Raw genomic sequence first — 23801 nt, 5'->3', positions numbered from 1 at the left:
CCTTGGTAAGACCGCACCTTGAGTACTGTGTGCAGTTTTGGTCTCCTAATCTGAGGAAGGACATTCTTGCTATTGAGGGAGTGCAGCGAAGGTTCACCAGACTGATTCCCGGGATGGCAGGACTGACATATGAAGAAAGACTGGATCGACTAGGCTTATATTCACTGGAATTTAGAAGAATGAAAGGGGAGCTCATAGAAACATATAAAATTCTGACAGGATTGGACAGGTTAGATGCAGGAAGAATGTTCCCGATGTTGGGCAAGTCCAGAACCAGGGGTCACAGTCTAAGGATAAGGGGTAAGTCATTTAGGACCGAGATAAGGAGAAACTTCTTCACTCGGAGAATTGTGAACCTGTGGAATTCTCTACCACAGAAAGTTGTTGAAGCCAGTTCGTTAGATATATTCAAAACATAGAAACATAGAAACAGAGAAATTAGGTGCAGGAGTAGGCCATTCGGCCCTTCGAGACTGCACCACCATTCAATAAGATCATGGCTGATCATTCCCTCAGTACCCCTTTCCTGCTTTCTCTCCATACCCCTCGATCCCCTTAGCCGTATGGGCCATATCTAACTCCCTCTTGAATATATCCAATGAAATGGCATCAACAACTTTCTGTGGTAGAGAATTCCACAGGTTCACCACTCTCTGGGTGAAGAAGTTTCTCCTCATCTCGGTACTAAATGGCTTACCCCTTATCCTTAGACTGTGACCCCTGGTTCTGGACTTCCCCAACATCGGGAACATTCTTCCTGCATTTATTCTGTCCAGTCCCATCAGAATTTTATATGTTTCTATGAGATCCCCGCTCATTTTCGAAACTCCAGTGAATACAGGCCCAGTCGATCCAGTTTCTCCTCATATGTCAGTCCTGCCATCCTGGGAATCAGTCTGGTGAACCTTCACTGCACTCCCTCACTAGCAAGAACACCCTTCCTCAGATTAGGAGACCAAAACTGAACACAATATTCCAGGTGAGGCCTCACTAAGGCCCTGTACAACTGCAGTAAGACCTCCCTGCTCCTATACTCAAATCCCCTAGCTATGAATGCCAACATACCATTTGCCTTCTTCACCGCCTGCTGTACCTGCGTGCTAACTTTCAATGACTGATGTACCATGACACCCAGATCTCGTTGCACCTCCCCTTTTCCTAATCTGCCGCCATTCAGATAATATTCTCCCTTCGTGTTTTTGCCACCAAAGTGGATAACCTCACATTTATCCACATTATACTGCATCTGCCACTCGTTTGCCCACTCACCTAACCTGTCCAAGTCACCCTGCAGCCTTTTAGCATCATCCTTACAGCTTACACCGCCACCCAGCTTAGTGTCATCTGCAAACTTGGAGATATTACACTCTGTTCCCTCATCCAAATCATTAATGTATATTGTAAATAGCTGGGGTTCCAGCAATGAGCCCTGCGGCACCCCACTAGTCACTGCCTGCCATTCTGAAAAGGACCCGTTTATCCCGACTCTCTGCTTCCTGTCTGCCAACCAGTTCTCTATCCACGTCAGTACATTACCCCCAATACCATATGCTTCAATTTTGAACATCAATCTCTTGTGTGGGACCTTGGCAAAAGCCTTTTGAAAGTCCAAATACACCACATCCACCAGTTCTCCCTTGTCCACTCTGCCAGTTACATCCTCAAAAAATTCTAGAAGATTTGTCAAGCATGATGTCCCTTTCATAAATCCATGCTGACTTGGACCGATCCTGTCACTGCTTTCCAAATGTGCTGCTATTTCATCTTTAATAATTGATTCCAACATTTTCCCCACGACTGATGTCAGGCTAACCGGTCTATAATTACCCGCCTTCTCTCTCCCTCCCTTCTTAAAAAGTGGTGTTACATTAGCTACCCTCCAGTCCATAGGAACCGATCCAGAGTCGATAGACTGTTGGAAAATGATCACCAATGCATCCACAATTTCTAGGGCTACTTCCTTAAGTACTCTGGGCTGCAGACTATCAGGCCCCGGGGATTTATCGGCCTTCAATCCCATCAATTTCCCTAACACAATTTCACGCCTACTAAGGATTTCCTTCAATTCCTCCTTTTCACTAGACCCTCGGTCCCTTAGTATTTCCGGAAGGTTAATTGTGTCTTGCTAAGGGAGTTACACATGGGTCTTATGGCTAAAGGGATCAAGGGGTATGGAGAGAAAGCAGGAATGGGGTACTAAAGTTGTATGATCAGCCGTGATCATATTGAATGGCGGTGCAGGCTTGAAGGGCCGAATGGCCTACTCCTGCACCTACTTTCTATGTTTCTATGTTTCTATGTATCTTATATTGATGGTCTCTCATTATGCTCTTCCCCACAAGTGGAAACATTCTCTCTGTATCCACTCTATCAAAACCTTTCATCATTTTAAAGACCTCTATTAGGTCACCCCTCAGCCTTCTTTTATCAAGAGAAAAGAGACCCAGCCTGTTCACCCTTTCCTGATAGGTAACTCCTCGCATTTCTGGTATCATCCTTCTAAATCTTCCCTGCACCCTCTCCAGTGCCTTGATATTCTTTTTATAATACGGCGACCAGAACTGTACGCAGTGCTCCAAGTGCGGTCTAACCAAGGTCCGATACAGGTTTAGCATAACTTCTGTACATTTCAATTCTATCCCTCTAGAAATAAACCCTAGTTCTTGGTTTGCTTTTTTTATGGCCTGTGTCGCTATGTTTAGCGATGTGTGTATTTGTACTCCGAGATCCCTTGTTCCTCTGGATTCTAGTTATGGTCTTCCCCAAGGTGGAGGGAGTGAATGCTTAAGTTGTGCCGATCAATGGACTGTTTGTATCGAAACACCAAAGGAGCAAAGGATTGTGGGAACTTGACCAAAATCAGAGAGCATGCTGGATAATTGGCGACGTGACCAAGATCTAAAGACATTGTGGATCTGGTTACTTCTGCCTTGAGCAAGATTGTGTACTTTTCAAAGGACAACTGACCAACAATAAGAGATTAAAAACAAAGTTAATAACAAGACATCCAACTGATGGACCATGGGGCCTGAGAGGGGAACATGAAGTACATTTATAATATTCTCCCGAGTAACAAACTTTCAAAGGAAAAAAAACATGCATTTATATAGTGCCTTTCACCACCTCAGGTTGCCCCAAAGCACTTTACAAAGATAGGAGTAATTTTGAAGTGTGGTCACTGTTGTAATGTAGGAAACGCGGCAACCCATTTGCACACAGCAAGCTGCCACAGACAATAATGTGATAATGATCAGATCATCTGATTTGGTGATGTTGACTGAGGGATAAATATTGGCCCCAGGAACCCCTGCATTTCTTCCAATAGTGGCCGCTGAGATCTTTTATATTCAGCTGAGAGAGCAGATGGGGCCTTGGTTTAAGGTCTCATCTGAAAGACTGCACCTCTGACAGTGCAGCACTTCCTCAGTACTGCCCCTCTGACAGTGCGGCGCTCCCTCAGTTACTGCCCCTCCGACAGTGCGGCGCTCCCTCAGTACTGCCCCTCCGACAGTGCGGCGCTCCCTCAGTTACTGCCCCTCCGACAGTGCAGCGCTCCCTCAGTACTGCACCTCTGACAGTGCAGCACTCCCTCAGTACTGCACTGCGAGTGTCGGCCTGGATACATGTGTTCAAGTCTCGGGATTGGGGCTTGAACCCACGACCTTCTCACTCAGAGGCGAGAGTGCTGCCCACTGAGCCACAGCTATCAAGGCCAAAAATGTGTGTCAGCCGTGGCTCAGTCTGTATCTCAATCTTTTCTCGCGCCTCTGGGTCAGAAGGTCGTGAGTTCATGTCCCACTCCAGAGACTTGAGCCCATAATCCAGGTTGACACTCCCAGTGCAGTACTGAGGGAGCGCTGCACTGTCGGAGGGGCAGTACTGAGGAGCACCGCACTGTCGGAGGGGCAGTACTGAGGGAGCACCGCACTGTCGGAGGGGCAGTACTGAGGGAGCGCCGCACTGTCGGAGGGGCAGTACTGAGGTAGCGCCGCACTGTCGGAGGGGCAGTACTGAGGGAGCGCCGCACTGTCGGAGGGGCAGGACTAAGGGAGCGCCGCACTGTCGGAGTGGCAGTACTGAGGGAGCACCGCACTGTCGGAGGGGCGGTACTGAGGGAGCACCGCACTGTCGGAGGGGCGGTACTGAGGGAGCACCGCACTGTCGGAGGGGCGGTACTGAGGGAACACCGCACTGTCGGAGGGGCAGTACTGAGGGAGCGCCGCACTGTTGGAGGGGCAGTACTGAGGGAGCGCCGCACTGTTGGAGGGGCAGTACTGAGGGAGCGCCGCACTGTCGGAGGGCAGTACTGAGAGCGCGCAGCACTCACCAGGATAAGATTACATGAGATAATATTACTTCACTTCTGGTGAAACCGCCGTGTCTGAATGTCAAGTATAATTCATTAGAAAATAACAACAGTGTCTCGCTTGGTGCTTAACCCTTCGTCCCCTGAATGCGAGTGAAATCTGATGTCAAGGATTGCCGTATTACCCGCCGTTCGCAACAACAACAACTTGTATTTATATAGTTCCCTTAATGTCGTGAAACTTCCCAAGGCGCTTCACAGGAGCGTTATGAGATAAAAATTTGTCACTGAGCCGCACAAGTAGAAATTAGTGCAGGTGACCAAAAGCTGGGTCAAAGAGGTCAGTTTTAAGGAGCATCTTGAAGGAGGAAAGAGAGGTAGAGAGGCGGAGAGGTTTAGGGAGGGAGTTCCAGAGCTTGGGGCCCAGGCAACAGAAGGCACGGCCACCGATGGTGGAGCGATTATAATCAGGGATGCTCAGGAGGGCAGAATTAGAGGAGCGCAGACATCCCGGGGGGGTTGTGGGGCTGGAGGAGATTACAGAGATAGGGAGGGGAGAGGGCCATAGAGGGACTTGTAAACAAAGATGAGAATTTTGAAATCGAGGCATTGCTTAACCGGGGGCCAATATAGGTCAGCGAGCACAGGGGGTGATGGGTGAGTGGGACTCGATGCGAGTTAGGACACAGGGCAGCGAGCACAGGGGGTGATGGGTGAGCGGGACTCGGTGCGAGTTAGGACACAGGGCAGCGAGCACAGGGGGTGATGGGTGAGCGGGACTCGGTGCGAGTTAGGACACGGGGCAGTGAGCACAGGGGGCGATGGGTGAACGGGACTCGGTGCGAGTTAGGACACGGGGCAGCGAGCACAGTGGGTGATGGGTGAGCGGGACTCGGTGCGAGTTAGGACACGGGGCAGCCGAGTTTTGGATCACCTCTAATTTACGTAGGGTAGAATGTGGGAGGCCAGCCAGGAGTGCGTTGGAATAGTCGAGTCTCGAGGTAACAAAGGCACGGATGAGGGTTTCAGCAGTGGATGAGCTGAGGCAGTGGCGGAGACGGGTGATGTTATGGAGGAGGAAATAGGCAGCCTGAGTTATGCTGCGGGTATGTGGCCGGAAGCTCATTTCAGGGTCCAATATGACGCTGAGGTTGCAAACAGTCTGGCCCAGCCTCAGACGGATGTTGGGGAGAGGGTTGGAGTCGGTTGCTAGGGAACGGAATGTGACAGCCTTTCCAAGCAGGCTCATAGTTTGGCTTCAGGACAAGCCTGGTCAATCGCATGGGGCAGCGGGGAGAGCCCGACGCGATTGAAGGCCCGGATCGGCGAGCCAGTCCCCGAACCTTCCCATGGGCTGCGGCCTCTGATTGAGGAGCAGGCCTCTGCTCACTCACCACAACAGGCCCAGGCTCCGATTGTACAGCTAGGCCCCAAACCCACAGCCCCAACCCACAGGACGCAAAGTTCCCGGAGGACACGACCTGATGGCCCCGCGAGCTGACCATAATGGGAGGGGCCTTGCCCGTGATGTAGGCCCAAAGCCTGGGATTGGGCTTGCTGAGATTGTGGGCTGTGACTCGGCGACTGCAGAGGCAAGATCCCAATGAGCAGATCTACGAGATCTGCTGCCCACATTACAGGAAGGATGTGATTGCACTGGAGAGGGTGCAGAGAAGATTTACAAGGATGTTGGCAGGACTGGAGAATTTTAGCTATGAGGAAAGATTGGATAGGCTGGGGTTGTTTTCTTTGGAACAGAGGAGACTGAGGGGAGACCTGATTGCGGTGTATAAAATTATGAGGGTCCTGGATAGAGTGGATAGGAAGGACCTGTTTCCCTTGGCAGAGGGGTCAACAATCAGGAAACTATAGACCAGTAGGCCTAACATCTCTCATTGGTAAAATGCTGGAGTCCATTATTAAGGAAGCATTTGCGGGACATTTGGAAAAACATTATTCAATCAAGTAGAGTCAGCATGGTTTTCTGAAAGGGAAATCATGTTGGACAAATTTTCTGGAGTTCTTTGAGGATGTAATGAGCAGGGTGGATCAGGGGGAACCAGTGGATGTGGTGTATTTGGATTTCCAGAAGGCATTCGATAAGGTGCCACATGAAAGGTTACTGCACAAGATAAAAGTTTACGATGTTGGGGGTAATATATTGGATAGAGGATTGGCTAACTAACAGAAAACAGGGAGTCGGCATAAATGGGTAATTTTCTGGTTGGCAAATAATAAATAGTGGGGTGCCGCAGGGATCAGTGCTGGGACCCCAACTATTTACAATCTGTATTAATGACTTGGATGAAGGGACCGAGTGTAACGTAGCCAAGTAAACTGATGATACAAAGATGGGTGGGAAAGCAAGTTGTGAGCAGGACACAAAGAATCTACAAAGGGATATAGACAGGCTAAGTGAGTGGACAAATATTTGGCAGATGGAGTTTAATGTGGGAAAATGTGAGGTTATCTACTCTGGCAGAAAAGGTAAAAATGTAAATTATTATTTAAATGGAGAAAAATTGCAAAGTGCCGCAGTACAGAGGGACCTGGGGGTCCTTGTGAATGAAACACAAAAAGTTAGTATGCAGGTACAGCAAGTGATCAGGAAGGCAAATGGGATGTTGGCCTTTATTGCAAGAGGGATGGAGTATAAAAGTAGGGAAGTTCTGCTACAACTGTACAGGGTATTGGTGAGGCCACACCTGGAGTACTGCGTGCAGTTTTGGTCTTGGTATTTAAGGAGGGATATACTTGCATTGGAGGCTGTTCAGAGAAGGTTCACTCGGTTGATTCCTGAGATGAAGGGGTTGTCTTCTGAAGAAAGTTTGAGCAGGTTGGGCCTGTACTCATTGGAGTTTCAAAGAATGAGAGGTGATCTTATTGAAATGTATAAGATACTGAGGGGGCTGGACAGGGTAGATGCAGAGAGGATGTTTCCCCTCATGGGGGAATCTAGAACAAGGGGGCATAGTTTCAGAATAAAGACGCGCCCATTTAAAACTGATGTGAGGAGGAATTTCTTCGCTCAGAGTGTCGTGAATCTGTGGAATTCTCTGCCCCAGATTAAATATATTTAAGGTGGAGATAGACAGATTTTTGAGCGATAAGGGAGTCAAGTACGGGGAAGTGGAGCTGAGTCCATGATCAGATCAGTTGGTGAGGCGTGAGTCCGGGGTCGGAAGCCTATAAAAGGCCGCGAGAGGCGTCGGGAGTTCGTTGGTGAGGCGTGAGTCCGGGGTCGGAGGACTATAAAAGGCCGCGAGAGGCATCGGGAGTTCCTTGGTGAGGCGTGAGTCCGGGGTCGGAGGCCTATAAAAGGCCGCGAGAGGCGTCGGGAGTTCGTTGGTGAGGCGTGAGTCCGGGGTCGGAGGCCTATAAAAGGCCGCGAGAGGCGTCGGGAGTTCCTTGGTGAGGCGTGAGTCCGGGGTCGGAGGCCTATAAAAGGCCGCGAGAGGCGTCGGGAGTTCGTTGGTGAGGCGTGAGTCCGGGGTCGGAGGCCTATAAAAGGCCGCGAGAGGCGTCGGGAGTTCCTTGGTGAGGCGTGAGTCCGGGGTCGGAGGCCTATAAAAGGCCGCGAGAGGCGTCGGGAGTTCGTTGGTGAGGCGTGAGTCCGGGGTCGGAGGCCTATAAAAGGCCGCGAGAGGCGTCGGGAGTTCGTTGGTGAGGCGTGAGTCCGGAGTCGGAGGACTATAAAAGGCCGCGAGAGGCGTCGGGAGTTAGTTGGTGAGGCGTGAGTCCGGGGTCGGAGGCCTATAAAAGGCCGCGAGAGGCGTCGGGAGTTAGTTGGTGAGGCGTGAGTCCGGGGTCGGAGGCCTATAAAAGGCCGCGAGAGGCGTCGGGAGTTAGTTGGTGAGGCGTGAGTCCGGGGTCGGAGGCCTATAAAAGGCCGCGAGAGGCGTCGGGAGTTAGTTGGTGAGGCGTACTTGTGCAGCTACAGTGGGGAGAGAAGGCAAAAAAGAAGTAGCAAGAAACAGAAAGGTGATGTCACAGCGTAGGGGGTAAGTGATTGGCTGGTGATTGGTGAGTAGTTTTTCTTTTTCTTTTTATATTAGTCAGTAACTTTTAACATTGTTGTTGCCAATTTAAGTGTATCTAAGGGTTAAGTCATGACAGGACAGCTCGGTCGGATGTTATGCTCCTCCTGTACCATGTGGGAAGTCAGGGACACTTCCGGTGTCCCTGACGACTACGTGTGCGGAAAGTGTATCGAGCTCCTGACGGACCGCGTTGCGGAGTTGGAGCTGAGGGTGGATTCACTCTGGAGCATCCACGATGCTGAGAATGACGTGAGTAGCACGTGTAGCGAGTTGGTCTTACCGCAGGAGAAGGGTCCACAGCCAGATAGGGAAAGGAAGACCAGTAGGAAGAGTAGTGCAAGGAAGGTAGTGTAGGGGTCCCCTGTGGTCATTCCCCTGCAAAACAGATACACCGCTTTGAGTACTGTTGGGGGGGATGATTCATCAGGGGAGGGCAGCAGCAGCCAAGTTCATGGCACCGTGGCTGGCTCTGTTGCACAGGAGGGCAAGAAAAAGAGTGGAAGAGCGATAGTGATAGGGGATTCAATGGTGAGGGGAATAGATAGGCGTTTCTGCGGCCGCAACCGAGACTCCAGGATGGTATGTTGCCTCCCTGGTGCAAGGGTCAAGGATGTCTCGGAGCGGGTGCAGGACATTCTGAAAAGGGAGGGAGAACAGCCAGTTGTCGTGGTGCACATTGGTACCAATGACATAGGTAAAAAAAGGGATGAGGTCCTACGAAACGAATTTAAGGAGCTAGGAGCTAAATTAAAAAGTAGGACCTCAAAAGTAGTAAACTCGGGATTGCTACCAGTGCCACGTGCTAGTCAGAGTAGGAATCGCAGGATAGCGCAGATGAATACGTGGCTTGAGCAGTGGTGCAGCAGGGAGGGATTCAAATTCCTGGGGCATTGGAACCGGTTCTGGGTGAGGTGGGACCAGTACAAACCGGACGGTCTGCACCTGGGCAGGACCGGAACCAATGTCCTAGGGGGAGTGTTTGCGAGTGCTGTTGGGGAGGAGTTAAACTAATATGGCAGGGGGATGGGAACCAATGCAGGGAGACAGAGGGAGACAAAAAGGAGGCAAAAGCAAAAGACAGAAAGGAGATGAGTAAAAGTGGAGGGCAGAGAAACCCAAGGCAAAGAACAAAAAGGGCCACTGTACAGCAAAATTCTAAAAGGACAAAGGGTGTTAAAAAAACAAGCCTGAAGGCTTTGTGTCTTAATGCAAGGAGTATCCGCAATAAGATGGATGAATTAACTGTGCAAATAGATGTTAACAAATATGATGTGATTGGGATTACAGAGACGTGGCTCCAGGATGATCAGGGCTAGGAACTCAACATCCAGGGGTATTCAACATTCAGGAAGGATAGAATAAAAGGAAAAGGAGGTGGGGTAGCATTGCTGGTTAAAGAGGAGATTAATACAATAGTTAGGAAGGACATTAGCTTGGATGATGTGGAATCTATATGGGTAGAGCTGCAGAACACCAAAGGGCAAAAAACGTTAGTGGGAGTTGGGTACAGACCTCCAAACAGTAGTAGTGATGTTGGGGAGGGTATCAAACAGGAAATTAGGGGTGCATGCAATAAAGGTGCAGCAGTTATAATGGGTGACTTTAATATGCACATAGATTGGGCGAGCCAAACTGGAAGCAATACGGTGGAGGAAGATTTCCTGGAGTGCATAAGGGATCGTTCTCTAGACCAATATGTCGAGGAACCAACTAAGGGGGAGGCCATCTTAGACTGGGTGTTGAGTAATTATTAATTAGCAATCTCATTGTGCGAGGCCCCTTGGGGAAGAGTGACCATAATATGGTGGAATTTACATTAGGATGGAGAATGAAACAGTTAATTCAGAGACCATGGTCCAGAACTTAAAGAAGGGTAACTTTGAAGGTATGAGGCATGAATTGGCTAGGATAGATTGGCGAATGATACTGAAGGGGTTGACTGTGGATGGGCAATGGCAGAAATTTAGAGACCGCATGGATGAACTACAACAATTGCACATTCCTGTCTGGCGTAAAAATAAAAAAGGGAAGGTGGCTCAACCGTGGCTATCAAGGGAAATCAGGGATAGTATTAAAGCCAAGGAAGTGGCATACAAATTGACCAGAAATGGCAGTGAACCTGGGGACTGGGAGAAATTTAGAACTCAGCAGAGGAGGACAAAGGGTTTGATTAGGGCAGGGAAAATGGAGTACGAGAAGAAGCTTGCAGGGAACATTAAGGCGGATTGCAAAAGTTTCTATCAGTATGTAAAGAGAAAAAGGTTAGTAAAGACAAACGTAGGTCCCCTGCAGTCAGAATCAGGGGAAGTCATAACTGGGAACAAAGAAATGGCAGACCAATTGAACAAGTACTTTGGTTCGGTATTCACTAAGGAGGACACCAACAACCTTCCGGATATAAAAGGGGTCAGAGGGTCTAGTAAGGAGGAGGAACTGAGGGAAATCTTTATTAGTCGGGAAATTGTGTTGGGGAAATTGATGGGATTGAAGGCCGATAAATCCCCAGGGCCTGATGGACTGCATCCCAGAGTACTTAAGGAGGTGGCCTTGGAAATAGTGGATGCATTGACAGTCATTTTACAACATTCCATTGACTCTGGATCAGTTCCTATCGAGTGGAGGGTAGCAAATGTAACCCCACTTTTTAAAAAAGGAGGGAGAGAGAAAACAGGGAATTATAGACTGGTCAGCCTGACCTCAGTAGTGGGTAAAATGATGGAATCAATTATTAAGGATGTCATAGCAGTGCATTTGGAAAGAGGTGACATGATAGGTCCAAGTCAGCATGGATTTGTTAAAGGGAAATCATGCTTGACAAACCTTCTGGAATTTTTTGAGGATGTTTCCAGTAAAGTGGACAAGGGAGAACCAGTTGATGTGGTATATTTGGACTTTCAGAAGGCTTTCGACAAGGTACCACACAAGAGATTAATGTGCAAAGTTAAAGCACATGGGATTGGGGGTAGTGTGCTGACGTGGATTGAGAACTGGTTGTCAGACAGGAAGCAAAGAGTAGGAGTAAACGGGTACTTTTCAGAATGGCAGGCAGTGACTAGTGGGGTACCGCAAGGTTCTGTGCTGGGGCCCCAGCTGTTTACACTGTACATTAATGATTTAGACAAGGGGATTAAATGTAGTATCTCCAAATTTGCGGATGACACTAAGTTGGGTGACAGTGTGAGCTGCGAGGAGGATGCTATGAGGCTACAGAGTGACTTGGATAGGTTAGGTGAGTGGGCAAATGCATGGCAGATGAAGTATAATGTGGATAAATGTGAGGTTATCCACTTTGGTGGTAAAAACAGAGAGACAGACTATTATCTGAATGGTGACAGATTAGGAAAAGGGGAGGTGCAACGAGACCTGGGTGTCATGGTACATCAGTCATTGAAGGTTGGCATGCAGGTACAGCAGGCGGTTAAGAAAGCAAATGGCATGTTGGCCTTCATAGCGAGGGGATTTGAGTACAGGGGCAGGGAGGTGTTGCTACAGTTGTACAGGGCCTTGGTGAGGCCACACCTGGAGTATTGTGTACAGTTTTGGTCTCCTAACTTGAGGAAGGACATTCTTGCTATTGATGGAGTGCAGCGAAGATTCACCAGACTGATTCCCGGGATGGTGGGACTGACCTATCAAGACAGACTGGATCAACTGGGCTTGTATTCACTGGAGTTCAGAAGAATGAAAGGGGACCTCATTGAAACGTTTAAAATTTTGATGGGTTTAGACAGGTTAGATGCAGGAAGAATGTTCCCAATGTTGGGGAAGTCCAGAACCAGGGGTCACAGTCTAAGGATAAGGGGTAAGCCATTTAGGACCGAGATGAGGAGAAACGTCTTCACCCAGAGAGTGGTGAACTTGTGGAATTCTCTACCACAGAAAGTAGTTAAGGCCAATTCACTAAATATATTCAAAGAGAGTTCGATGAAGTCCTTACTACTCGGGGGATCAAGCGGTATGGCGAGAAAGCAGGAAGGGGGTACTGAAGTTGCATGTTCAGCCATGAACTCATTGAATGGTGGTGCAGGCTAGAAGGGCTGAATGGCCTACTCCTGCACCTATTTTCTATGTTTCTATGATCTTATTAAATGGTGGAGCAGGCTCGAGGGGCCGTGTGGCCGACTCCTGCTCCTATTTCTTATGTTCTTATAAAAGACTGGATAGGCTGGGGTTGTTTTCTTTGGAACAGAGGAGGCTGAGGGGAGACCTGATTGAGGTGTATAAAATGATGAGGGGCCTGGATAGAGTGGATAGGACGGACCTGTTTCTCCTTGGCAGAGGGGTCAACAACCAGGGGGCACAGATTGAAAGTAATTGGAGGGAGGTTTAGAGGGGATTTGAGGGGAAATGTCTTCACCCAGAGGGTGGTGGGGGTCTGGGGCGGAACTCACTGCCTGAAAGGGTGGTAGAGGCAGAAACCCTCATACATTTAAAAAGTACTTGGATGTGCACGTGTAACCTACTGGGCTACGGACCGAGAGCGGGAAAGTGGGATTAGGCCGGGTGGCTCTTGGTCGGCCGGTGCGGACACGATGAGCCGAAATGGCCTCCTTCTGTGCTGTAAATTTCGAACAATCAATGATGAACAGCAGTTTGTGGCCACTGCGGAATATCCCACAGGATCTCCCAGGTCATATTTGTGTCGGGGAATCACAGACCCGAGATCACTGTGTGTGTGTGTGTGTGTGTGAATCACAGACACAGACCCCCGTCCCATCACTGTGTGTGTGGGGTGTAGTTTTGGTTTCCATATTTAGGAAAGGATAAACTTGCTTTGGAGGCAGTTCAGGGAAGGTTCACTCGGTTGATTCCTGAGATGAGGGGATTGACTTATGAGGAAAGGTTGAGGAGGTTGGGCCTCTACTCATTGGAATTGAGAAGAATGAGAGGTGATCTTATCAAAACGTATAAGATTATGAGGGGGCTCGACAAAGTGGATGTAGAGAGGATGTTTCCACTGATGGGGAGACTAGAACTAGGGGGCACGATCTTAGAATAAGGGGCCGCCCATTTAAAACTGAGATGAGGAGGAATTTCTTCTCTCAGAGGGTTGTAAACCTGTGGAAATCACTGCCTCAGAGAGCTGTGGAGGTTGGGACATTGAATACATTTAAGACAGAGATAGACAAGTTTCTTAACTGATAAGCGAATAAGGGGGCAGGCAGGGAAGTGGACCTGAGTCCATGATCGGATCAGCCATGATTGTATTAAATGGTGGAGCAGGCTCGAGGGGCCGTATGGCCAGCTCTTGCTCCTATTTCTTATGTTCTTATGTACTCACAGACACAGACCCCCGTCCCATCACTGTGTGTGTGTGTGTGTGTGTGGGGGGGGAATCACAGACACAGACCCCCGTCCCATCACCGTGTGTGTGTGTTTGTGGGGTAATCAAATACTCAGACCCCAATCCCATCACTGTGTGTGTGTGTGGGGGAATCACAGACACAGACCCCAGTCCCATCACTGTGTGTGTGTGTGTGTGTGTGGGGGAATCACAGACACAGACCCCCGTCCCATCACTGTGTGTGTGTGGGGGGGAATCACAGACACAGACTCCCGTCCCATCACTGTGTGCGTGTGTATGTGGGGGAATCACAGACACAGACCCCCGTCCCATCACCGTGTGTGTGTGTTTGTGGGGTAATCAAATACTCAGATCCCAATCCCATCACTGTGTGTGTGTGTATGTGGGGGAATCATAGACACAGACCCCCGTCCCATCACTGTGTGTGTGTGTGTGTGGGGGAATCACAGACACAGACTCTCGTCCCATCACCGTGTGTGTGTGTTTGTGGGGTAATCAAATACTCAGACCCCAATCCCATCACTGTGTGTGTGTGTATATGGGGGAATCACAGACACAGACCCCAGTCCCATCACTGTGTGTGTGTGTATGTGGGGGAATCACAGACACAGACCCCCGTCCCATCACTGTGTGTGTGTGGGGGGGAATCACAGACACAGACCCCCGTCCCATCACTGTGTGTGTGTGTATGTGGGGGAATCACAGACACAGACCCCCGTCCCATCACCGTGTGTGTGTGTATGTGGGGGAATCACAGACACAGACCCCCGTCCCATCACTGTGTGTGTGTGTATGTGGGGGAATCACAGACACAGACCCCCGTCCCATCACCGTGTGTGTGTGTTTGTGGGGTAATCAAATACTCAGATCCCAATCCCATCACTGTGTGTGTGTGTATGTGGGGGAATCATAGACACAGACCCCCGTCCCATCACTGTGTGTGTGGGGTGTAGTTTTGGTTTCCATATTTAGGAAAGGATAAACTTGCTTTGGAGGCAGTTCAGGGAAGGTTCACTCGGAGATGAGGGGGTTGACTTATGAGGAAAGGTGGAGGAGGTTGGGCCTCTACTCATTGGAATTCAGAAGAATGAGAGGTGATCTTATCAAAACATATAAGATTATGAGGGGGCTCGACAAAGTGGATGTAGAGAGGATGTTTCCACTGATGGGGGAGACTAGAACTAGGGGGCACGATCTTAGAATAAGGGGCCGCCCATTTAAAACTGTGATGAGGAGGAATTTCTTCTCTCAGAGGGTTGTAAACCTGTGGAATTCACTGCCTCAGAGAGCTGTGGAGGTTGGGACATTGAATACATTTAAGACAGAGATAGACAAGTTTCTTAACTGATAAGCGAATAAGGGGGCAGGCAGGGAAGTGGACCTGAGTCCATGATCGGATCAGCCATGATTGTATTAAATGGTGGAGCAGGCTCGAGGGGCCGTATGGCCAGCTCTTGCTCCTATTTCTTATGTTCTTATGTACTCACAGACACAGACCCCCGTCCCATCACTGTGTGTGTGTGTGTGTGTGTGGGGGGGGAATCACAGACACAGACCCCCGTCCCATCACCGTGTGTGTGTGTTTGTGGGGTAATCAAATACTCAGACCCCAATCCCATCACTGTGTGTGTGTGTATATGGGGGAATCACAGACACAGACCCCCGTCCCATCACCGTGTGTGTGTGTTTGTGGGGTAATCAAATACTCAGACCCCAATCCCATCACTGTGTGTGTGTGTATGTGGGGGAATCACAGACACAGACCCCCGTCCCATCACTGTGTGTGTGTGTGTGTGGGGGAATCACAGACACAGACTCCCGTCCCATCACCGTGTGTGTGTGTGTTTGTGGGGTAATCAAATACTCAGACCCCAATCCCATCACTGTGTGTGTGTGTGTGTGGGGGAATCACAGACACAGACCCCCGTCCCATCACCGTGTGTGTGTGTGTGTGTGTGTGTGTGTGTGTGTGGGGTAATCAAATACTCAGTCCCCCGTCCCCATCACTGTGTGTGTGTGTCTGTGTGTGGGGGTAATCTCAGACTAGCAGTGGTTCACAGCTAGTTATCTGTCGGCAAGGCGTGCCTCACCTGGTAACTAACCCCAAAGAAAAATAAGAGGCGCCAGCCTTACAAAGTATATAATCAATTGTATTTCCCTTGGGTAGATTTACACTTATTGGAGGCAGTCACTAGTAACACTTTACAATCACATTGAGTAATACAGGAAGATATATGATATCACACAGTATCAACAGGGTAATCAACCGTTTCATCAGCTGGAGGGCAGTGTATGATCAGAAAAACAAAGTTCTCTGTAGTCCCGTGGCCCACAAGGGGCACCAGACACAAACATCGGGCAAGGAGTTCAGCAGCGACCCCAATATTCAACAACCGAGCCCAACCGTACCGACGCACGGGGGTGCGGGGATGCGATGATGGGCTCTAATCTTTTATCTGGGGTGGCGGGGCGGGGGCCGCTAACTGGATCTCACGTTGATGGTGAGGTGGTGGGGCCGAGGAGTTCCTTGTTTCCCGCGAGCAGTTGCCCAACCACTCACCCTCCGCTCCCCTTCGACGGGCGTCCGAAACGAGCTGGACATCTCGACAAAGCCACCCCACGCACACCCGCCCCACCCCCTCCCGCCAACCCCACCCTCCGCAACGCCACCTTACCGTTCCCGAACTGCGCCCGCTCTTCCGTCGCTGTTAAATAATTCGAACGTCTTGCAATTTCGGAGAAGGGGGGGGAGGGGTGGAATCGTTGGGTGTTGGGGAATGGGGGAGGTGGGGGGGGGAAATGGGGAAGGGAAGGGGCTTTGAACTTTTTGCAGGTACTTATTCAAACAGGCAAGAACTCGTAAATGAACCAAAGTGAAGATACTATACAATCAGACAGTGTTACATACACTGAGTCATCGACAGTGTTGAACCCTTTCGAACCACCAAGACAGTCACCCCAAAAAGTCAATACAGTCAGTGGGACAAATAAAAATAAAAGTTCCATCACTCAGTAAACATCGGAATATCTGCAGACTCCTAAAAACCACAGGACCTCTGATTTCAGGCTCCGCCCGCCACCCCCCAACCCCCTCCGGAGTTGGGGGAGGGGAGAACGGGCCGCTCTTCAACACGATTGGGAGGACGTGAGAGAGAGAGAGAGGGGGGAGTTGTGGGGGGGTTGGGTGGGGTAGTGGTTCGAAGAGCAACAGAAGTCCTTAAACCAAGCTGCTTTGCACACGGCGTCGTCCGACTCGAATCCTTGACCCAAGCGACGAACCCACTTGGCCGGCTCCCCTTCCCCCGCTGCGAACACTCGCCACAGTCTTTCCGTCTGTCCGCCCCCTGTCTGGAGGGAGGGTCGACGAGGCGGCCATCTTAAAGAGAAGCCACTTTGTCCGACGTTGTGTTTCCTTTGCTCTGTCTCTCTCGTGTTTGTCGTCGGACACTCAGGGCGGCAGTTCAGTCCTCGCAAAGAAAACACCATTGTCTTTTTTTTTTTTCCCCCGTTTGGGTTTTTCTTTCGTTTGCTTCCTGTTCCGATCTGCGAAAGTTCGCTAAAAGCCGCTCGTTTCGTTTCAATCCCTTCCTCCTTCAACCCCACCCGCCCCCCCACACACACACACACACACACACACAAACTCGGCTTTTGTCTCTCTCGGAGCTCAAACCTTGTCCGCGTTTCCTGGAAAGCTTGGCGGAAACCGGGAATCCATCTTTCCAACCCCCCGCCCCCGCTGTTAAATCCCCACCTGGAGTCCTTCTCTGTAATCCCCGGAGCTGGGGCAGGAGGGGCAGGTGTGGCAGCAGAAAACAAAATCATTAAAAAAAAGCTCGGCACATGTTTCACACGGAAAATAGCCCGCCCACTCGAGCACCTTTGGCAAGGAGCAGCATGGGGCACAGGAAGAGGAAGCCAATCACGGTCGTTGTATTGTCCTTTCGTTGTTCGGCGATGGAGGTCCGAGTGAGGCCACGTGTCTGGGATTCCAGGTCCCGCAGATTGATCGACTTGGCAACTCGTGCGCGCGCGTGTGTGTGTGTGTGTGTGTGAGAGAGAGAGAGAGAGCAACAGAGAGAGTGAGGGCTGGGGGGTGTTCAAGGAATTAGAAAGTTCCAGTTCGCCTGTTGCGGGAGGTGGCGGGTGGGGCGCGTGGGGTGGTGTGGCGGAAAAGACCGCTCTTCTGCTTCCGAGACCTTTAACTCTTCCTCGAATATCTCTTCCAGCGGGGATGGGAAGGTGGAGAGGGCGGGGTGGGGCGGGGGCTTGGGGGGGGGGGGGGGTTGGGGGGGGGGGGGGGGTGGTGAAGATAAAGAGAAACGCACACTCACACACATGGCTCAGGCCCCCCCTTAAAAAAAAAAACGCCCCGCCCCGCCCCCACTCGTACTCTCAAACACCGTCGTCAGCTTGAGGGAGATTCTCGGTCACTGGCGACCGCGGCAGGACTTGTTGTTAAAACTTTTCCTTGCGCCGCTCCTTGTCGACGGCTCAATTGAGCGCGGGCCCGGGTCCTCGGAAAACGACGTTCCTTTGTACAAAATAAAAAAAAAAACACCACACGCACGCGCGTTTTTTTTTTGTTGTGTGTGTGTGTGTGTTTGAGTGTGTGTGTGTGTTGTGTGTGTGTGTGTGTGTCGTCTTCCCGTTTTAGTTTGGCCCCCTCTACTATCCCCCCACCAGCCCTCCCCAACCCACCCACTCCCCCCCCCCGCCCCCTCCACACACACACACACACACACACACACACTTCCCTTGCGCCTTTTCAGACGTAATACTCTTTGTCTTTGTTCTTTTTGCTCTTGTTCATACTCTTGGCCGTGGGGGCCTGTTTCTCCTTGACGATGGCGCCATTGGTCTGCGCAGAGTTGCTGATGTAGTTCCGGCTCTGGTCCACCTGGTAGGACCCCTCGTCACGGTTGCGGTACTTGTACATGGCGTAGAGCAGGATCAGGATGCACAGGGCCGCCGCCGCCACGATGCCCACCACCATTCCCGTCGTGCTGCTGGACTCCCGGATGACCTCCACCGCCCCCGGTGGGCCGCCTGCCGCCTGCGAGCCGGTGGGGCTGGCTGTGGGGAGATGGCGGAAATCGGGGGGTGAGCTCGCGGCTGGGTAGCGGGCCCCGTGCTTTTTGCGCTCGGGGGCGGTGGGCAGCGGGGGCAGGGCCAGGTCGGGGTTGGGCCGGGGGCTCTCCCGGGTGTTCAGCTTGCCGGCCGGGAGTTTGCGGATCATGTCCGGGGAGGAGGAGGAGGAGGAGGAGGAGGCGGACGAGGAGGAGGAGGAGAAGGTGGAGAGCAGGACGTCGGGGGGCCACGTGGCCCCGTCTGCGCCCGGCCGGGAACCCCTGGACTTGGAGATCTTGGGGTCCGCCCCGGCCAACAGGGTCCGGTCGGTCACCAGCGGGAAGGTGGCGTAGAAGTCCTCATCGTCCGTCGGCGGGAAGCTGGAGTCAAAGACCTCGCCAGAGCCGTAGCCCGACACCACCATCACATCGTCGCAGTCATCGTCCTGCTCCAAGAGGCACGGCGAGCCAACCTTGGAGGTCAGCGTCAGCGACTCCTTGGTGGCTTCGATCGCAGTGAGGAAGGGGCGGTAGGTCGGGGGAGGGGGGATGAATGGCGAGCGGGTGACAATGGCGGGAATCTCGAGCGCGTCCTCCGTGATAATGGGCAGTATCAGTTCACCTCCTAGGACAGAAAAGAGAGAAGCAGGGAGGATAACACATTAACATCGTGCGGTGACACAAGAGCTCTCGTCAGCTCAAAGCAAAACACATTCAATATTACGTCTGTTTTTGTTTTAACACTTAACTTTCTCTTTTAACATACAGTACAAATTTCCTCGATCTTTTAAGCAAAAAGCGTTTTAAGATACACATCAAATTTCTGGCACTAGCAAAAAAAGAGAAGACATTAATTTTTTTCTTATCATTTTTTTTGTTAAATCGTGTCTCTTAGAAATAAAAGAGCATATTCACGGAATTCGAGCAACTTACATCAACAAATTGGCCGCATGATTTGTGCATGAAGAAAAAAAAAATTACAAAAACAATGTTGTATAAGAATGTCCTGGGAAAAGATCACGTTTCTGCTTTTTTGCCACATAATTCTGAGACTAATTCTCGCTCTCGCTCTCTTTTTTTTTTAAAAAAAACAATGCTTTGATGTTGAAATGAGAGTCTCACACGTCAATTTTCGTCCTTTTTTTTAAACTTAGAACTACCCCGACCCCTCCCGCGCGCACCTCGCCAGCCTTCGCTATCTTAGCCAGGGGGGCGGGCGACACACGCGCACACACGCGCACACACACAGTTTGTTTCCTTTCGAATCTCCCCCTTCCGCCCCAATGCTCCCCACTGTTGTGGGCGCGTGGCCCCTTTAAAGGGGTTCGGAGTTCCGCGCCCGCCTGCTCTGTCCAATCGGAGCCATGGGGCCGCCGCGCTTCCGCGCCGCCCAACGGGAACATAAGAACGTAACAAATAGGAGCAGGAGTCGGCCATTGGGCCCCTCGAACCTGCTCCGCCATTCAATACCACCATGGCTGATCTGATCCACTTCCATTCCGGCACCCTTTACTCCCTTATCGTTCCAACATCTGTCTATCTCCGCCTTGAATATATTCAATGACCCAGCCTCCACAGCTCTCTGGGGGCAGAGAATTCCACAGATTTACAACCCTCCGAGAGAAGAAATTCCTCCTCATCTCCGTTTTAAATGGGCGACCCCTTATTCTGAAATGATGCCCCCCCCCCCCCACTAGTTCTAGATTCCCCCCACACGGGGGAAAGATCCTCTCTGCATCCACCTTGTCCAGCCCCCTCAGAATCTTATACGTTTCAATAAGATCACCTCTCATTCTTCTAAACTCCGATGAGTACAGGCCCCACCTGCTCAAGCTTTCTTCACAAGACAGCCCCTTCATCTCCGGAATCAACCGAGAGAACCTTGCCCCCAACCGCATCCCTTCCCGAATCCGATTTCCCGACTGGCTATTCGACTGTGGGTGCCGTCGCCAGCCAGCCCGATCCCGACTCCTGCTCCTGTTTCTTATGTTCTTATGCTCTTATAGTCAGTCAAGGGACTTTTGCCAAACAGACTTTTGCTGAGGTGACTCTCTGAGTGATGTGCTTTCCCGAGGGTGGGAGGGCCAATTCTTGGCCTGCCCACGCTTTGTATTTGTCTCTGCGCTATCCCTCCCCCACTCTGTCTCCTCTCCCAGAAGTGATAACTCTCCGCGGGCATGCATGGGCCTCCGCTACCTCACCCAGGAGCCCAGATGGTGGGCTGGCTATCCAACTGTGGAGGGCGTCATAGATGAGCCCAGATCCTGTCTCCCTACCCGCATACCCAAACTCCACACCCCCCTTAAATCGTACACATTCACACAGACACACACTCACACACACACACACACGCTCACACACACGCACGCCCGCGCACATACACACTCTCACACACTCACACATGCTCACACACACACACGCTCACACACACACACACACATGCACACGCACACACACGCTCACACACACATGCAGGTGCGCACACATACACACATGCAGGCGCGCACACATGCTCACACACACATGCAGGCACGCACACACGTTCACACATGCACACGTGCACACACACACATGCAAGTGCGCACACACGCGCACACACGCACGCGCGCACATATGCGCACACACACAAATACGCGCTCACACACACGCACACGCGCACACACGCACACACACACGTATACGCGCTCACACACACATGCACGCGCGCACACACACATTCTCACACACACGCACGCGCGCACACACGCACACACACACGTATATGCGCTCACACACACATGCTCACACACACGCGCACACACGCACACACACGTATACGTGCTCACACACACACGCACGCACACACGCTCACACACACACACGCAGGTGCGCACACATGCTCACGCACACATGCAGGCGCGCACACACACTCACATACACATGCAGGCATGCACACACGCTCACACACACATGCAGGAACGCACACACGCTCACATACACTTGCAGGCACGCACACATGCTCACACACACATGCAGGAACGCACACATGCTCACACATAACCACGCACACATGCATACATATCCATACACGCACCTTCCATCAGGGAGTACCCGAGACAGCAATCAGCCACTGGAACCCTGGCTGATGTTCCCCTTGCTGGCGCGATTGTAGCATGCCAAAACTGCTTACCCCCGGCTAAGTTCGTGCTTAGAAACACATTATTCTTTAAAAAAAAAAGCCCTCTTCCCTTCACAAAAAAAGGACGAAAATTAATTTTCAGAACACACATATTTACAGTCAATACACAGCAGTGGTATTACATTAGGTGCAGACACTGCTCTGGTTAAGCCAACATGTCAGACTCCAAAATCAAATCCACATGACCTGGACTCATTCCTCTCCAACCAACGCTCAAAAGAATCTTGGAATTGTTCCCATTACTCGATCTCCTCACATCCAGCACAAATAGATTGACAAGGAATTGAGAGGGTATCCCTATCAGAGACAATTGAATAGGCTGGGTCTCTTTTCTCTCGAAAAGAGAAGGCTGAGGGGTGACCTGATAGAGGTCTTTAAGATTATGAAAGGGTTCAATAGGGTAGATGTAGAGAAGATGTCTCCAGTTGTGGAGGAGTCTAGAACTAGGGGCCATCAATATGAGATAGTCACTGATAAATCCAATGGGGAATTCAGGAGCGTAAAGGAGTTGGGTACTAGAGGGGTCAGCTTCGATGGGAGAGTTAGGGGACTGGAGGGATGGGCTTTGATGGGAGAGTTAGGGGATGGGAGGGATGGGCTTCGATGGGAGAGTTAGGGGACTGGAGGGATGGGCTTCGATGGGAGAGTTAGGGGATGGGAGGGATGGGCTTCGATGGGAGAGTTAGGGGACTGGAGGGATGAGCTTCAATGGGAGAGTTAGAGGACGGGAGGGATGGGCTTCGATGGGAGAGTTAGAGGACGGGAGGGATGGGCTTCGATGGGAGAGTTAGGGGACTGGGGGGATGGGCTTCGATGGGAGAGTTAGGGGACTGGAGGGATGGACTTCGATGGGAGAGTTAGGGGACTGGAGGGATGGGCTTCGATGGGAGAGTTAGGGGACTGGGGGGATGGGCTTCGATGGGAGGGTTAGGGGACTGGAGGGATGGGCTTCAATGGGAGGGTTAGGGGACTAGAGGGATGGGCTTCGATGGGAGAGTTAGGGGATGGGAGGGATGGGCTTCGATGGGAGAATTAGGGGACTGGAGGGATGGGCTTCGATGGGAGAGTTAGGGGACTGGAGGGATGGGCTTCGATGGGAGAGTTAGGGGACTGGAGGGATGGGCTTCGATGGGAGAGTTAGGGGACTGGAGGGATGGGCTTCGATGGGAGAGTTAGAGGACGGGAGGGATGGGCTTCGATGGGGGAGTTAGGGGACTGGAGGGATGGGCTTCGATGGGAGATTTAGGGGACTGGAGGGATGGGCTTCGATGGGAGAGTTAGGGGACGGGAGGGATGGGCTTCGATGGGAGAGTTAGGGGACGGGAGGAATGGGCTTCGATGGGAGAGTTAGGGGATGGGAGGGATGGGCTTTGATGGGAGAATTAAGGGATGGGAGGGATGGGCTTCGATGGGAGAGTTAGGGGACGGGAGGGATGGGCTTTGATGGGAGAATTAGGGGACGGGAGGGATGGGCTTCAATGGGAGGGTTAGGGGACTAGAGAGATGGGCTTCGATGGGAGAGTTAGGGGACTGGAGGGATGGGGTTCGATGGGAGAGTTAGGGGACTGGAGGGATGGGCTTCGATGGGAGAATTAGGGGATGGGAGGGATGGGCTTTGATGGGAGAATTAGGGGACGGGAGGGATGGGCTTCGATGGGAGAGTTAGGGGACGGGAGGGATGGGCTTTGATGGGAGAATTAGGGGACGGGAGGGATGGGCTTCGATGGGAGGGTTTGGGGACTAGAGGGATGGGCTTCGATGGGAGAGTTAGGGTACTGGAGGGATGGACTTCGATGGGAGAATTATGGGATGGGAGGGATGGGCTTCGATGGGAGAATTAGGGGACTGGAGGGATGGGCTTTGATGGGAGAGTTAGGGGACTGGAGTGATGGGCTTCGATGGGAGA

General features: G+C 51.3%; 1 protein-coding gene across 1 annotated transcript in view; it reads right to left on the bottom strand.

Moving 5' to 3' along the window:
• Positions 1–18396: 18396 nt before the first annotated feature.
• LOC139239484 (neurexin-2-like) overlaps positions 18397–23801 on the bottom strand; it is a 1141616-nt gene continuing 1136211 nt past the window's right edge. The window contains exon 18 of the mRNA XM_070868266.1: positions 18397–18697. Within this exon, the coding sequence (XP_070724367.1) occupies positions 18417–18697 (281 nt within the window). The 3' untranslated portion in view covers positions 18397–18416. The remainder of the gene's footprint in view (positions 18698–23801) is intronic.

Source organism: Pristiophorus japonicus, chromosome 27 (genome assembly GCF_044704955.1).
Source record: "Pristiophorus japonicus isolate sPriJap1 chromosome 27, sPriJap1.hap1, whole genome shotgun sequence".
Taxonomy (NCBI): domain Eukaryota; kingdom Metazoa; phylum Chordata; class Chondrichthyes; family Pristiophoridae; genus Pristiophorus; species Pristiophorus japonicus.
Note: the sequence above shows the minus strand (reverse complement) of the source record. Positions and strands in the feature narration are given on the sequence as shown.